General features: G+C 33.7%; 3 protein-coding genes across 3 annotated transcripts; 2 read left to right on the forward strand and 1 right to left on the reverse strand.

The window, feature by feature from the left end:
* Window positions 1-294: 294 nt before the first annotated feature.
* Window positions 295-2,738, forward strand: LOC125069937 (sedoheptulokinase-like). The gene is made up of 2 exons (XM_047679565.1): window positions 295-946; window positions 1,054-2,738. The coding sequence occupies exons 1-2, from the start codon at window positions 666-668 to the stop codon at window positions 2,159-2,161; spliced, it is 1,389 nt and encodes a 462-aa protein (XP_047535521.1). The 5' UTR covers window positions 295-665; the 3' UTR covers window positions 2,162-2,738.
* A 1,407-nt stretch (window positions 2,739-4,145) lies between these two features.
* LOC125069812 (ubiA prenyltransferase domain-containing protein 1 homolog) lies at window positions 4,146-5,649 on the forward strand. Its single transcript, XM_047679391.1, has one exon. The coding sequence runs from the start codon at window positions 4,473-4,475 to the stop codon at window positions 5,469-5,471; it is 999 nt and encodes a 332-aa protein (XP_047535347.1). The 5' UTR covers window positions 4,146-4,472; the 3' UTR covers window positions 5,472-5,649.
* A 1,098-nt stretch (window positions 5,650-6,747) lies between these two features.
* On the reverse strand, window positions 6,748-17,995 carry LOC125069733 (ubiquitin conjugation factor E4 B). The gene is made up of 18 exons (XM_047679294.1): window positions 17,775-17,995; window positions 17,004-17,621; window positions 16,167-16,305; window positions 15,528-16,090; window positions 15,200-15,448; window positions 14,711-14,954; window positions 11,947-12,120; window positions 11,745-11,865; window positions 11,527-11,658; window positions 10,892-11,095; window positions 10,462-10,810; window positions 10,263-10,358; window positions 9,884-10,138; window positions 9,672-9,785; window positions 8,885-9,005; window positions 8,589-8,695; window positions 8,085-8,178; window positions 6,748-7,996 (listed from the first exon to the last, which is right to left on the reverse strand). Exons 1-18 carry the CDS (start codon window positions 17,796-17,798, stop codon window positions 7,935-7,937), a joined length of 3,666 nt encoding a protein of 1,221 aa, XP_047535250.1. The 5' UTR covers window positions 17,799-17,995; the 3' UTR covers window positions 6,748-7,934.
* Window positions 17,996-18,103: the final 108 nt, after the last annotated feature.

Genomic DNA, 18,103 nt, shown 5'->3' on the forward strand with positions numbered 1-18,103 from the left:
TAAATGTTCTCGTTGACTTTTAAAACTTCATCTACAGAAAACAAAATTATTCCTACTATTTGTTTTGTCTCGCGTATCTTGTCTGTATAACTTCGAAACGAATAATAATTAAATCTTAGGCACACAAATAGCGAACACTTTTATAATTTAGTTTCCATTACTATACTTTACCACTTACGAATTCGAATAAGAATTGAAGAATGTAATATGTGTAAGTATAATACTTTAATTAAAACATTTTTAATAAAAAAAATCGAATAAAAATAAACTTTTAATCTTCTGAATATAATTTCAAAGTAATTAATTTATATAGGTATACTATGTACTTATAGTCAAACTTTAATAAATTATCCTCTGTTATCTGTATGCCGTCACCACAAGAATTATTTATTGACTTTATTAGCAATACATAACTCTCCCACTATGTGATAAACATATCGGCTACTCGTTGAGTTATATTTCATATCTTTCATAAAACACTTTTACGTAATACGAGTCGCCGCGACGACGCGGGCGTAGTGCCACCAATCGGCCCCGCCACTCACCTCCTACTTTTTACTCATTGCATCGCGAGTCGCGACAGCGATTGAAACGTCCGATCACATAAACTAGTTTAATGTGCGTAAGACTATTGTGGATTTTTAATAAATATTTACTAACACAAAATGTCAGAGAAGCAATATATTTTGGGAATGGATATTGGCACTACTTCTGTCAAAGTATGTGTTTACGATCCCGATACTAGTGAATTGGTGGCTAAGCAAAATAAGGATACCGCCGCAAACATTCCCAGTGATCAAGGAATTGAAGGTAATAAGCAGGATGTTCCAAAAATAGTATCTGCTGTACATTACTGCGTCTCGCGACTACCAAGAGATGTTTTACGGCACGTTAAGAAGATTGGTGTTTGCGGTCAAATGCATGGTGTTGTTTTATGGAAAAATAGGTAATTTTTACATATTATAAACATTGTTTTATTCTACAGGTGTAAAATAATTGTCGTTAAATATGAATTAATTAATAAATAATTCATAAGTCTATTTTTATTAACAGAGCCTGGGAAAAAGTAGAAAAAGACGGTGTTGTTATACGGTTTGAAGGAGTCAGAGAACAAATGTCAGCATTATATACTTGGCAAGATACGAGATGCAAACCAGAGTTCTTGGAAACATTACCAAAGCCAGACTCACATTTAAAATGTTACTCTGGTTATGGCTGTGCAACCCTATTATGGATGCTGAAAAATAAACCAGAAAAACTAAAGAATTTTACTTGTTCTGCAACTGTACAAGATTTTGTTGTGGCTATGCTCTGCAATCTTGAATGTCCAATAACATCGGATCAAAACGCAGCTAGCTGGGGCTATTTTAACACTGAGAAAAATGAGTGGAACTTAGATATATTAAAATCGATAGATTTTCCAATCAACCTTTTGCCAAAAATTATTAAGAGTGGAGCCATAGCAGGAACACTAAGTACTTCATGGAATGGAATCCCAGAGGGCACTCCAGTAGGTGCAGCCATGGGAGATCTTCAATGTTCTATCATTGCCACGCTTGAAAATAAACAAGATGCTGTATTGAACATATCTACCTCAGCACAACTTGCCATTGTAGTTGATAAGATTAATGATTTAGGATGCAAAACAATTGAACATTTGCCATATTTTAACAACACTTACTTAGTTGTAGCTGCATCATTGAATGGAGGGAATGTTTTAGCTACATTTGTAAAAATGCTTCAACAGTGGATGATTGAATTTGGATTTCCAATTCCTCAATCTAAATTATGGGAAAAGCTTATAGCTCTTGGTTTAGATGCCCCAGAAGGTACAAACATGAAGATAAGTCCACTATTATTGGGTGAAAGACACGCACCTACAGCAAAAGCATCTGTGGAAAATATTGACCTATCAAATATACAATTGGGTCATGTGTTCAGATCTTTGTGTGATAGTTTAATAGATAATTTACATAACATGATGCCAAAAGAAATTTTGCTAAATGCAAATATTAAAAGAATAGTTGGGAATGGTTCTGGATTATCAAGGAATGCTGTACTACAGAGGGCTGTCGAGCATTATTACAGTTTGCCTTTAGAATTCACGTCAGGAGGAGATGCAGCAAAAGGTGCAGCCGTTGCAGTTTTAAATGCTGCCTAGTCACAATTAATTGTTTCTTAAAAAAAATATGTTTATTATAAACATATTCAGGGTTGGATTTAGTGCAACCGGAGCAACTGCACTGGGGCTTCCACAGAAGAGGTCCACCCACAATAGAAATTCCCAAAACTCTGACAAATTTTAATATTATATAGTGTGTTATTTTGAAATAGTCAACATATAATAATGATATTAATTACTGTTTTAAAAGCTACAGATACAAAGAGTCAGTAAGTTATAGTTTACTTAATAATAAAAACATCCACTCTTTTGTGGCTCAAGGGCCTTCAGGCCTTTATATCTGGCTCTGAACATATTGTAATAGTAATATGAATAATAAAATCTTGTTAGAAAATTTGTAAGACAGTACAATATTGATATGTGATTATCTCACAGATATACTAAATAATGACCATTAAATCTCTATTTACACTTCATTTTCCAATAGTTTTCAATTGATTTTAATATTTCTTCTTACTTTGATTTAAATTTTTCTACATTTATTTCAGCCAAAATAAGTTGTGTTACAGTATGGGCTACATAATTAAGAAATGTTTTTTAAATACAATATATTTTTCAAACAAAATCTTATACCATACATTGTCTTTTATTTACTATATAATATTTACTAATTTACTACTGTTAATATTACTTACTAGCCAGTGAATTATAGACATTGTTTTCTTTTAAACTTAAATTTACTGTTAAAATACTATACACAAAATTAATAATCCCCCCAAAGTTCATATTCTCATTCAGTAAGGGGTCATTGGAACTTATTTGGTGTTTAGTATAATTTAGTTGAAAAATTGCTTTGAAGGACAGTTGCTAAACCTATGCTATAATTATATTGCACAATGCACAGATATGACTCTTGTAATGTGTCCATATTAATACAATTACAAGATTGAATATAGTTTGGTGTTATGCATAGGTGTGGTGATGCTAATATGGCTAAAATGTGAATTATTTTATTGTTATATGAAGTCACATCTACTCATCCAACACACTTTTGACTAGTAATACCTATAATGTAAACGTACGTAGTAATATAATGTGCACGTAGCATTATTGTAGCTTTCGATAATAATGACCATTCATCTATGTTACATTTTCGTTCTAAACAATAAATTGGTAATTGTTATTTGATATTAAAAATATACCTAAATAATGTATATATAACTTGTATATTATTATATAAAATAACTAAAAAAAAATTGTCATAAATTTAAATATAGAAAAAAAAACACAAAAAAATTGTCAATTTTTGGAGGTTAGGTTTGAGTAAATAAATATACTTACGATGTTGATTTTTTTAAAACAAATATAGTTGACTAGTTTGAGTTTAGTCTTAATATTTATAACATTTAAATATATAGAACTATAACTTTGTCGAAAAACACTTTATATCTCGTTAACTTGTCACATGACAATAGTAGCCAGCAATATTTAGTTCACTTTATAAAATGTCTTATTTACATAAACTTTTATTTGTTCTTATTTCGTTAATAATCACTTTTGCAGTTTTGCCTTTTATTTGAAACTGAAAAACCTAAATAGGCATGTTCCATGGCATATTAATAGGCTTGACTTTGACATTTGATATTGTTTTTTTTTAATTTATTTATTAGTGTTTATGTGTTGTGCACGCCTAAGTTGTGTCATACGATACAATTATTAATAATTTGAAATTAATAAAATTGAAATAGCTATATTAATTAAGTTTTATAACCACATTATAGGTGCTGCCAGAAACATAATTAATAATATGAACCGATATTAATAATAGTAATTAGTTCTGTTTCTAGTAGCACCTATGGTACCTTTAATACATAATATGATACATGAAATTACCTGTCTTTGATACATGATATGAGCACCCATGGTACAGAATCTCATTAAATTTTCCTTTTTTTCATAGTGAATCAAAATCTTTAAAATATTATTATATACACTTTAGTCTTATAAAAAAAATTATGTCATGTTTTCTGATTGACCCATACAGATATGATGATCAATCGATTCTTAAATAATCGATTTAAAGGTAACAACTTTAGACCTAATGTCAATTGTCAAGACAAGACAAGACTTAAGTGTACACATAACCCAAACGTAACGAAATTAGGTTTTGGTGTTACTGTTTATTTTATTGCAGCACACATTATTAATACTTGTCCTTTGTGTAGTGTTTTGACAATCCAGAGTTAAATTTTTAAGAAGATGGCAATTTGCATAGTATAATGATAAATTACTCTGTAACTCATCTTCCATTTCAAATTTAAGTTTCAACTGAAGTTGAATCGAGGGCAAAATGGAAAATAACAAAAAGGCTGATGATGTGGATATTCCGACAGCCGATGGAAATCTGTTAGAACAACCAAGACTTAAGACTGCTCCAACACGAAATCCTCTGATGAAAGTACGTACTTATGTGTTGGCACTTCGACCGTGGTCACTCAGCGGAAGCTTACTGCCGACTCTATTAGGAGCGGCACTAGCATATCGTCTTCCCGGAGAAAATGGATTTAGTTGGGTTACATTACTCCTCACCCTGTGCACCATCATTCCAGTACATGGGGCTGGGAATGTTGTTAATACTTATTTTGATTTTGTCAAAGGAATAGATAATCGTAAGTCGGATGATAGAACTTTAGTTGATCATATTTTAAGTATAGATGAAGTTGTATCTCTAGGAGCTATACTATATATGGCTGGATGTGCATTTTTTGTGTTATTGGTTATAATGTCGCCTGCTAGAATGGAACATTTAGCCTTGGTGTACTTTGGAGGCTTATCATCATCATTTTTGTATACCGGAGGTATTGGCTTAAAGTATATTGCTCTAGGTGACATAATAGTTCTAGTCATATTTGGGCCTGTGTCTGTTGTGTTTGCTTTTCTAGCTCAGACAGGAAGAGTTGACTGGCCTATTTTCTACTATGCAATACCATTGGCTTTAAACACAGAAGCTATTTTACATAGCAATAATACCAGAGATCTTGAAGCTGACAGTAAAGCTGAAATTGTAACTCTAGCAATTCTTATTGGAAGAACTGCATCTCATTTGCTATATGCATTTTTACTTTTTACTCCATATATCATGTTTGTAGTTGCCTCAGTTCGCTGCTCTCTGTGGTTTTTACTACCAATGCTCACTTTACCTCGAGCATTTGAAATTGAAAGAAGATTCAGATGTCCTGAAACTATGCAGTATGTTCCCAGACAAACTGCCAGGCTGAATTTCTATTTTGGAATGTTATACATGATATCCTGCTTGTTTGCTAATAAGCTACCATTCCTTTTGAGATAATATATATTTAAAAAGAAAGGTTATTGGTAGTAATATTTTTAATGGAATGTACTTACTGATTTCATATAGCATCATAAAATTGCAGATTTAACTTGATTTGAAGTTTTTTAAAATTTCATTTATATTATATTACTTAACAAGTTATCAAATTTATTGTATTCTTTACAAATGCATGATAGAGTTACATATTTTATGTTTTGGTTAATAAGATATTCTATGCCAAAATTGTTTTATAAAAAACCACAAAAGTTGTTAAAATATTATTTCTGACTGATTCAACAATGGCAGTTAATTTATTTTTAATTTATATTTTTCATACTTAATTGAAATATTTTGTTGTGCTTTTGCTACATGTTGTATAAAATGTCTTGCATGGATTAAAAATAATAAAAAATTATGGACATATCACGATGAAAATGTTTTCTAGAACAAGAACAGTAGCATAGCAGGATGTTGTATTCAAAAATATACAGTAAAATAAGATAAAGGTTATTGATAACTTATCTTAGATTTACATATATACAAATGTAAAGCAGTCTGTCTGCCTTTGAATGTGTATTACTTTTTAGTATGTTTGAACATCTAATAGTAAACTATTATGAAATCTCATTATGCTAGCTACCTCATTATTGGTCCAACCGAAGGTTGATTTCTTCATTAATTAGTAAATACCATCGCTGAAGCTAATTAATCCGCTGTGCCACAACCTTTGGCCTAAGCCCAAATTTAATGAATCTAAGAAATTCAAGATTGGCTATAAGTGAATAAAATATTCTTCTGTTAATATTTATGCGGGCTATACAAAAAAAAATAACACATTTAAATAATAATGTCACTTATTATAAAACAATTACCTCGGTGGGACCCCTGTCCCCAAGGCAACAGATGCTTCTTTTGGATACTACTAAATGGCAATGGAATAGATTTTTTGTTGATGTTATTTTATTTCATACTAATGATTTTCATAATATAATATGTAATCACATTTATCTTAAGTGACAGTCACATATTATATAGCATGTGCTTGTTAAATGAAAATTGTTACTATCTGTATTGACAATAAATAAATTATTAACATGAAATTTTAATATAGTAAATTAAATAAAAAATATTGATGAATTTTGTTTTATTACATTGAATTTATTTTTGAGACTATTATAAATATACCTATATATATTCTTTTCATAGTAGGAGAAGTAAAATTAAAGTGGTTGGATTGTCGAACTTAAAAGTATAAAATACAATATGAATGTTTAATGTATTTTATTGACATTAACATTGAGTTTAATACAATCTTCATTATGTATAAGATAAATACAAGAGTCAAATTATAATACAATGAGACCATGAAATTTTAAAGAAGTATAATTTAGGAATGCCTGATCTATATTACTAAATAGATAAACTTGGCAGTGACTGGATAAAAATTTCTATAACTTGTTATAATAATAGATAAACTAATCTATGAGCATTCAGAGTTGCTTTCAGATATTTTGACATTAACATATTTTTATGTTTGCTCTTTACCATAAAAGGTACTTATAATATTATTTTTTTGTCGCTGTTATAGAAATACAATGATTATTGATTTCTATTATCTAATAATTCTATAGTGATAATATTTTATTGTTAACTATTATAAAAGGAACAAATCACATTGACAATGAGAAATGATATAAAAATGAAATAGCTAATCATACACTAAATTAAATCACTATGTGCAATTAGTTACTAAATCCATAAAATAATTTAATTAATTTCACTTTGCACGAAAATAAAGTCTTTAACATTCCATATAGTATCTACTTGTGATATATAATTATTATTTAATTACATTTATACCATTAGTTCTACTAATGAACATAAATAGAGTGAGAAAATACAAATATTTTTTATAAAAAGAAAAGCTTTTAACATAATATGTATGTTTTTATTTTACAATTTACTTATAATTTTGGAAGGCAGCCTTTGACTTGGTAATTTTTTAATTTCAAATGATTATCCTTGTTAGTGGTATACATATTTAGGCCTCTCTTTTAAATTTAAGGTAACAAAGTAAAGTTTTTGCTAAAAAAAATCAAACTTTGTTTTCAAATTTGAAGTTTTTATTAAAAAGAAATGCTAATTTGCAAAAGAATTAAAAATATCAATAACTGTACAAGTATATTTAATTTATCCCATCAATCATGGCAAAACTTTAAATTTAATTATTCAATACATTTACTAGACGAAAATGAACCATTGATTTATTTCAAGGTTAAAATTTTTAGATAATATAATATCTTACATAGTAATTGAATGAACAATTTAGAATTAGTTCATGTACTAAATATCTCATTCTAGTCACATGCTAATCTCTCATGCATTCAAGTGAACAATAGTCCGCGAATCGCTAGATAATCCAGCATTAGTCTTTATATATGTTATATATTATATACATCAGACTTAGTTGTAGTTACACAATTATGATGTTGATGTTTTCTTTTCGCGTTGCCATTGAATTATTCTTTCCTTTAATTCTGTCGCTATAATAAGACAAATGTTTGATTAAGTTATATTCTTTGAAACCAATATTATAAATTCAATTTTTAATTATAATAACAAAACATTTACCTGGACGCAATTGATCCTCTGTGAGAGGTTGTCTGTTGAAAGGATCTGTAGCGCTATTTAACAGGTGTCGCAGTATTACTGATCGATCCATAACCTACAAATATATAATATGAAATATAACGTCACTTGATAAAACATATACATATAACTATTTATTAATTGGTTCAATGTTTTCTAAGAGATTAAATAATAGAATGGATTCATTTAACTTGTAAATTAAAAAAAAAAATGTTTCAAAGATTGACAAAAACAAACTACAATGATACCGTCAATAAACAACCTATTTATTAAAAATGAATCATACTCATTATTGTAATCAATGCAACATCTATTATTTTCTATTTGTCTAAATATTGATTACATATAGACCGGGAGATGACGACACAAAATACTAGGTTATCGTTTGGGGAAAAAAAAAATTACTCCTTTGGTCTAATAATAATCTTTAGTAATAATGTTATAAGGATTAATGGCAGGCAAAATAACATATGCAGTCATAAGTACCTTTCCTGATGGCAAGAATACAGGGTCAGTCATCAGTGTATCCATAAGTGGATCCCGGAACTCTTCTGGGGCATCCGCAAATTCGTCACTCTTTTGCTGATTTGATACTAAAACATTGCATTCAATACATTACAATCTATGAAATAAATGTTTGTTAATTAATTGAGCTAAATTATTTAATATTGATAGTTTATTATTGGTGTTAATATTGGTTAGGATAATATTTCAAATATTGATAAGTATTTATGATCAAATGCTTTCGTTGATAAAATAATATTTAGACAAAAGAAACTTACCAGCAATCTGGTATGCGTTGTCTGCGAGTGTTTTGAATCGTTCTATTTCAGAGGGAGTCTTGATGCACGACTTTGCTAGTCGCAATGCCGCTTCCTCGAATAACTCCTTACGGAATGATCGCTGAAATTGAAAAATAAGTGCATTGTGATTTGTTATTTTATACCGATACTTTAGCGTCGCTTCGCTTTCAGATGTGCAGCAATATATATATAACAAATAAAAATCTGATAAGACATTAAAAACGGTATTTTTCAAAAAAATAAAGGTGAGGGGATATCTTTGCACTATCTAAATCAATTTTTAATGATATACATATGTAGGCGATCGGGCAAATGGGCTTCTGAGGCTTATTCACCCAGAACACAATAATACTAAGTATTGCTGATTAAATTAACTGATTTGATAAATTTCATTAAAAATTTAAGTTAATTGTTTTAGACAAACTCCAATTCTAACTGAACTAATGTATACTATTTGACATTATAAAAATCATTTAAATAATGTTTCATACTTTTGGCGCTAAATGTAGATGAGTGACTTGCAGTTTACAATGAAATGAAATCAAAATAAGACCTGTGGTTTCGAAATTCCTACAAATTCTTTTGAATAAACGCGAAGAGTTGCAGGAGACCCACTGGTTTCATTTAATCGAGTCGTTATTATTACTTTTTGCACATCACCATTATATCATATATTTTTTATAAAAAAGACAAATGACGCACTGGAAACACTGCTCAGCTAAGGTATCAATAAAATATTAAAATATAAATATACAAAATTACATACCTCGTCAGCAGCGAGCGCAGCGTGGAATTGTGGTGCATCGAGATGAAGGTAGATATCTACAAGCTGACTCAGTAGCCGCCTTGGCTCCCAGCCGTACATCTCTGGCCGACGCACCTGCACATGTCATATTTGTCAAACAGTCATTATTTTTAACATATATTAACAGCTCAACCATATGGCTTCTATTGAAATTGTGGTCGAAGTAGGCTCACCTTGAGGTTGTTGCACTTGGGGCCGCAGAGCTGCTGCAGGTTGAAGTTGAGCATAGACGCGAGGCGATCGACGAGCTCGGCGCGCAGGAATGGCTCCTTGATCTCCACGGTGAGGTACTGCAGCATGTCGACGGTCTCCCGCGCCAGCGTGAGGTAGGAGCGGCACTGGCGCTCGTCCTGCGCCAGAGCGCGCGCGCGAGCCTCGCCCGACCCGCGCGCCTCCGCCTCCTGCGCCTCGTGGATGCGTTTCAGGTACTGGAAACGAAGTGTACGACACCTTATTGACCTTCTCAGTTTTGGAATATGTGATTTTGTGTTTTGATACAGGCTTGGATTTGTCAACGTCAAATAAATACTATTAAACACTTATTAAACATACCGTAAGACATTCGTCAAGAAGGAATGTCGTGTCATTCATGAGCATGTTGATAAATTTCACAAACTGTCGACCCGATCGAGATTCTTTGACAATAGCCTGTAAGGAAAAGCCGCATTAAGTTAGAAAGAAACTCAGGAGAACTTTAGGAGAAAAAATATATAGAAACTCAGTACTTTAGGAGCTACTTATGTCTTTTTACCTGTTTATGTATCGGTCTTTCCCACATACTCTTGAGAATTATGCTAATATGGAATCTTATCGTAAATTTGTCATAGAACTCCGTACTCTGGCCGGTCGTCTCGATATCCGTGTAGAACTTCATCAGAGCGCTCGGTAAGGCGGTTTGGGACATCGGATGATCCATAAACTTCTCATAAACGGCATCGTTTTTAAGTTTAATCGGCAGTGACAGATTAATTACGAACAGCACTTCAACGATTTTGGCGACGAGATACGGGTTCTTGATGAGATGAGAGTTGCAAATGGCGGTCAGCAGCCAAGTAATTATCGGATCCTCTATGTAGTAGGCCACTATCTGCGGGACGTATCTGAAAGTGCGGCGCGGAACGGTTAGAGGCGGCGCTAGGGGCGGGCGGCGCGGTGGGGGGCGGGGGCGCGGCGACACTCACTGCACGGCGAAGAGCATGAACTCGGCGATGTCCTCGACGTACCACTCGGGCGTGGCGCGGAAGGCGAGCGCGGCGGCGGCGGCGGGCTCGGCGGCGGCGGCGTGCAGCTGGCGCACGAGCAGCGCGCACACGGACGCGTAGAACTGCACGCCGCGCCGCATCAGCTCCGGGTCCAGCAGCGCCGTCTCCGCGCACTGCTTCGACCTGCGGCGATATTCATGATTGATAAAGAAAACTTTGAATACTTTTTTCTGCTATTCTATTCCAAACTAAATTCCCTAATACATTCTATATTATAATACGCGAAAATGAGTTTTTTTGGATTGTCCTGATAACTTTTAGCGGTGTATCGACGACATTTTACGTCTATCCAATGGAAGTAGGAGAAAAGATAAACAAACCTTAGATTTACGTATTTCATGCGATTTGCTAATAATTCAGCTATTTTATGCACAACTAAGAGTTTATGATTAATATATCTTTGTTTATAATACAACACTATTACATTTAACCACTTTCTATTGTTATGGAATAAAGTATAGAGATAGACATCCCGTCGAGTAAGTTACTGCTTATCCCAAAAAACTAGTGAGTTGCAATATTGTAGAACTTTTCGTATGGTCATATAGACGTACCTGTGTAGACGCTTAATCTGTCGCCGCCAGCGTCGCAGCAGCTCTCTGTTACGCAACGCGGAGTAGCTGTTGCGCCACTGCGGCTCGGCCGCAATCAGCTCCTCGATTACCTTCTGCAGGTCACGGAACGCCCTGCGAGTGGAGTTCGTTTATTAAGGACTAATACTAAATTGATGACTTTCATAAATGACATGTTTATGTTTACACCGCGAGAATACCTTATGCGTCGCTGATGAGTATGCAGGGCGGGGATGAGCGCCACGTGATGCATATGCAAAGTCAAAAACCAACACACTGTCTGGAATTTTGCCTCGGGCCACGTGTGGCTGGGATCATTATCTAAAGGAAATTCGAAATACAAATATTAACACGCTTTAACTTATTCAGATAGTGAAAATAGAAAAGCAGCAATACACTCACTGAGCGTGTCCAGCCAGTCCTGGGCCTCTTGCGCGGTGAAGTACAGGCGCGTCTCGTCGCGCACGTTTATCCACGTGCCCGGCTGGAAGGTGTAGAGCGGGTACACTCGCTCCAGTTTGATGCGCACCGACAACAGTTGCAATACCGAGCACACGTTCAACATGAACCCGTCGCCTGGGAGAAATAATGTATTTTTAATATGGTTCCAATAATTTAGTGGCGGTTTACCAAATCACCAGTATAATACTTATCTTACTTGAGAATGCCCTTGGCAAGAGCATTCTCAAGTAAGATAAGTATCAGAAATGCTGTTGACTGTCAGCTTATACTCATGCCGACTTTAAATAATTAGGATGAGGATAACTATGACAACGAATATTTCTAACACAACACTATTAAAGTTTACTTTTATTCTTCCCATAGCAAACCAATGACCAATCAACGGACAGACCACAAAGTTATCTCTGAGGCACAATGGCGAGTGCATAAACCTCTCGCAATTCCAAATATGTTCATGTGTGCCGTACTGAGACAAAAAAAAATGTTAAAAAGTTTTTAGATATTATTTAATTTAAAATAGAAATATGCCATTGTTTGTAACTAAGATTCTTTAAAAATTGTCGTTTATTACGCTAGACTGATCTTGGAAAGTATATAAATTGGATAGATGCCAATAGAAATCATCAAGTCGACGAGGTGAGCGACATTTGAACGTAATATCTATTTTAAATAGTTATTAAACGTACTTCGAAGAGATGAACATTGATTAATTGCATTTGATAGGTTTAATTACTATAACCTACATTTTAAGTAAGAAGAATCGATAAAAATAACACCTCAAACTGACAAGAAACGACTTATTAAAAGTTTTTAATTATGTATAACATTTATCTACGTATTATACACAAATTTCAATCAATAAATCAGAGAATAACTTGCGAAGCACCTTAATAGAATACTTAATTCAAACGAACGACCTCGGCTGCGCACTAATCGTCATTATTTTGCGAATTGCGATGCTTTAAAGTGCAACTTTTCTGTCGTATTTATTGTCTAACTATTAAAAGTATAAATAGTTTAGATTACAAAAGTTTCGTCTTTCATTATTGTTTTTTTTTATCCGTCACTAAAAATATTATTTTCTGAATCATTATTTTCCACGATTGTGATGAATATAGAAAATATGTTTATAAGTATCACAGCGAAAATCCAATTATTTTTATAAAACTTGAACAAAATTTCAAACAGACGCGATCGAACAATGAGTTTTTAGCACGTACCTAGTTGTATTTATGAATAGATATATGTGATGTATGATATACAAGTCAATGGCCTTATTGATTCATCCACAACGAATATAAAATAAGCACTTACTACGCCTTATTAATAATTAAACGTCGTAAATTGCCCATGTATTTTTAACTTCGAACTAAAAATAACGAAACAAATAAACAATATTATAAATAATGATTTACACTTTAAGAACAATTGTACATTTAAAAAAATCTTATTTAGGAACCTATTTAGTATTTTTATTAAAAAAATATACAGAATTTTATGGCGATAAATTTAAATAGGTAAAATGTCGCAGTCGCCCTGGACATGTCAAAATTATATACTAACTAATAACTTAGAGTTCACGTAAAGTTCCCAGTCACAATTATTTGACGTATCAAGTCTTTTGTCTTTAGTATTTTTTGTAGCTGACTGTACTCTAATATAATTACTGCCAAAAAATTATGAAACCTTTAAATTGTATAAAAAGTTTTGGCAAACTGAATTGCCCACTTTGTATTAGTGTTTTCACACCTCAGACAAACAGTCACTTTTATAAAAGGCTAATGATATGAAATACTCTATTACAGCTATAAACTATTAATATTAGCGTTATAATTATACGCTTTATGGTTTTTGTAAGCCTGTTGTATTTCTAAGCATTCTGTTTAAGTTTATTCAGTAGTTATTTGCTACAAATCATTAACACATATGCGATATAAAAAAAACTTGAATTCATTTGTGTCGGCTATTTCATTCAAAAGCTATATTGGTTAGAAAATAATTTCACGTTCAAAATCTGAGCCGAAATAGCGCAATGGGTAAATAGCGTTAATTACAATTCATCACTTCTTCAGCGTTTAAGGAATACATCGAACGAAATCTGTATGTATTAGAATATACTCTGTCAGTGTGTATACAGCAACCCACACAAGAGCAGCTTAACCTATCCTAAACTCAAAGGGGTAATCCTTTTCCGGAAAAGGACAGCAGGTCTCGAGGACTTTATAATTATACTAAAACAAGTTATATAGAATAACAAATTATACTAGAATTGGTTACTAACAGACAGTTTTTTCGACGAATTCTACGTTTCAGACTTAATTTTGGTTTGGTTTTATTGACCGCCGAATATTCAACAATTATGTTTATAGGTATAAAATATGTTAATTGCAATTAGTATTCCCTTTGATGGAACATCCTTTATATTAATCAATCAAAATATCATTTATTCAAGTAGGCTTATAAAAGTACTTTTAAATCTTCATGTTATAGTGTGGAATTAAACGTAAAGTTACCACCGATTCAGAAAGTAAATTCTACCGATAAGAACCGGTACGAAAGACAGTAGTAACTCTTTTCAACCATAATTTTTACGGAGCATTTCAATAATGTACAATTAATTTTCTATGTATCCTGCTTAGAAATCAACAGATACTAATGTAAAAGTACAAGTAGCGCATGTCAATATGAGACCTAGGGAACTTACCAGCGAGTGATCGTTCATCAGTCTGTAACTGGGCTCTTCTTTCATTTCTCTGTAGTAGCGTCGCAAAGTATTTTAGGAAAGGCTCCCTTGCTTCCGGACACAGAAGAATGTTGTGACAGATACTGTGTAACGTATTACGACTAGCTTCCACTTCCCTTTGCAAGGCGAACGCCAAGCTCTGATCGGTTCCCGTCGCAAACATGCGCTCCGCAAACCGAGGGTTTTCCTCCGCGAACAGGGATATCTGTTACAATAAAATGTATATGACCTAGGCTATTGGAAGTTAAATGTCACTTTAATTATTACGAAACCGGGTTAATAAATTCCTATCGATACTGAGGTCAAAAATCAGTCATTGAACATTAACTCCCTGCTTAAATTATGCATTAATTTTTAAGAAAGATTGCAATAGAATACTTTATATCACATAAAATGACAAATTTCCGAAAGTAAAATAAGAAATTCCATACTGCAGCACTGGACACTCACCGCAAAGAACGGTCCAAGGAAGCTGACCCTGGCGATCTCTCGGCCGGGTGCGGTGGTGAGCGGCGTGGGGCACAGGCTGGGCAGGCGCGCCACCAGCGCGCACACGGGGCGCGCGGCGTGGCGCGGGCCGGCGCGCAGCTCGCACAGCGACCGCAGCGCCCGCAGCGCCGCGCCGTGCCCTCGCCCCACTAGCGGCGACACACAGCGCCGCATCTCCTCGCGAATGCCCATCAGCAGTGGAATGAATACCTGCGCGATACATCTCCTTTTGAGACTTTATCGTGAAGATGTATAATTTGGATATGGGTATATCGAAAGCTTCACTCACTTCCTCGAAGGCTACTCGGTCTGGATATGTCGCGAGCAGCACCTCAGGTATGAGGCCGATGGGCGTGTTTCCGATTAAAATGTAAGGTAGAAGTGGCGATTTTCGACCCTTTTCGAGTTCGAACCTCCCCCTTAGTACTGACACTAAATTGTTCACGAGTAAAGTTCTTATACTTTGTAGTAGATCACTGAGAGGCGGTTCCGAACTTTTTTTGGGGTGCTCCCTCTCATACAAATTTATATTCGAGTAGAATTTTAAAATGTAGCTGACAGCTAAGCTCTGTTGAGGGATTGTTTTCGGAAGAGGCAGTGATGGTGTTGGACAGTCTGTTTTTTCTGATTCATTTTCGGATCCCAGGTGTCCAGTCGTGAGTATATCATCTCCACAGTCTTCACTTAGTCTTTTAGTTGTTTCAGTTACAGCAATGAGCCTCTGATTTAAGGGATCTGAACCATCTATTATTTGGGAGATGACATCCATTAGAGCTTCAGAAGCTAATTCTTCTAAACTTATTTTCGGATTGTCCAACAACGATGCTGCTACTGTTGGTACAAAAATTCCACCTGTAGGAGACATATTACTTTGATTATTACCACCATTATTAAAATTAAATAGAAAAAGATAAATATAGAAACTTACCTGCACTATCATCTGACCAGGAAACTTGTAATATTTTGGCCACAATATTTCTAAGTTGTTCTTCTGTAAGTTCTGTACAACTAACTGTCCGAGATCTTTGTAATTTATGAGTGGGAGATTGTGTTGGATCATCTTCAACCTAAAATTCATATCTTAATCTTGTATTTGAAAAATACCTAAAATCATTTGTTTTGATCTAAATTTATCTGACCATATTTTAATTTTTTTTATTTACTTAGAAAAGAGAAATGAAAAACTAAAACAAAAGTATTTTTTTCCTTTGAAAATATGTTATGTACAGACAAAAGAAAGAATAATTTTCCAACATAATATAATTAATTTGTTCTGAAGTTTAATGAAACAAAACATTCAGCAAACTAATTATATATATCACATCAAGTATCCAATTTGCTTTGTTTGAACTATTTACTTATTTAAAAAATGTAGTTTTTTTATATCGTTAACCACTTGTTTTCCTATTGTTTCTAGTTTGCTGGATACAAAAAAGGAATACAGAATCTAGAAAGATGTCAAAAGAATAAAAAAACCTATTTTGATTAAAAACTGATCTGATAGATTTGTATGAAATCTGAAAAGTTGTTTCACATACATATTGATAATTATATAACAAAACAATATCAAAGTAAAACATGAAAGGCTTATATAAACATAATCAACAAATACAGCCAAGTAATTGAAATTTATGATAATAAAATGAAGAATAATATTATATTTTCTTTTAAAATTTTGCAGATAATTGACAATGACTAAGGACAAAGCATATATGAGGCATACTTCCATTTAATAAAATTATGTTTATGTAATCAATATTTTTACCTCCATTGGTTCTTGCGGTTGTTCTGACTGAGAATTTCTCTCTGAAACATCATCTACTTCCATTGATAGAGAGCGCCGTGAGCAACTGGGTGATGAGGTACTTGTTCTTGGTCTAACTGGAGGTGGCTCTACAAACTGTGCGGGTGAAATAGATCGAGATGTGCTGTCTTCTCTTGTGGACACACCTTCTGAGCCACTTACCGTGGATTGGGGTAAAACTCTAACAGAACCACAACTCAGTAAAGTGTCCTCACCCATTGAATCGAAACTATTATATTGCCTAGTTTGGGATAGATCTGTCATTTTTGTGTCTGGCATTTCATCCATCAAGTTGTTGTCTGTTTTTTCTGTGACAATTAAACCATCAGCTGAAATTTTTCCTTGATCTGCCACCTCATTTTTCGTTTCAGAAAAATTCTGTTCTTTGTTTGTGTTTTCCGAAATTTCATTGGAGCTGCGTGGTGTTTGTGTTGGAGCTGGCGACAATCTGGGAGTGGACACTGGACTTAGAATATCGTTTGGTACTGAAGCACCAGGAGTAACTGGGGGGCTCGTGGGGGCTGGAGACGATCCAGTACCTCCAAGAGCTGCTAGTCGCACCAATCTACGTCTTCGTATCTGCAATAAATTTAAATTGAACTTGGAGAACAGAGCACGTGTAAAATTTACACTCACACTACACTAACACAACGACACAAACGCTTTGTTTTGTTACGAAATTAGATTGGCCATACGCACTACGCCAAGGGCCGTTTACAAAATACGACTCACCTCTTCTTGACTGAGTTCACTCATGATGGAAAACTATTTTTCAATTATTGAAATCAAATATTGATGTACCTATCCCTATGAATTTAATTTTTGAGATATTAAACTAGACAGAACAACGAAGCAAGCCACAACGTCAAGCAGTCAGTCACCTATAGCTTTGCCATACAATGTACTCTGTGAGCTCAGCTGAGACGATTGGCTATTTGACGTTTATACTTGTGAATAGATGACGAGAAAGTATTGAAAATACACGCGTCATCCTCACGAAGCCTAAACAAATTACCTAGTTTAATCTGTGCACTTGTATGCACAGTGTATTTATAAAATTT

The sequence above is a fragment of the Vanessa atalanta genome, chromosome 16 (assembly GCF_905147765.1).
Source record: "Vanessa atalanta chromosome 16, ilVanAtal1.2, whole genome shotgun sequence".
Taxonomy (NCBI): domain Eukaryota; kingdom Metazoa; phylum Arthropoda; class Insecta; order Lepidoptera; family Nymphalidae; genus Vanessa; species Vanessa atalanta.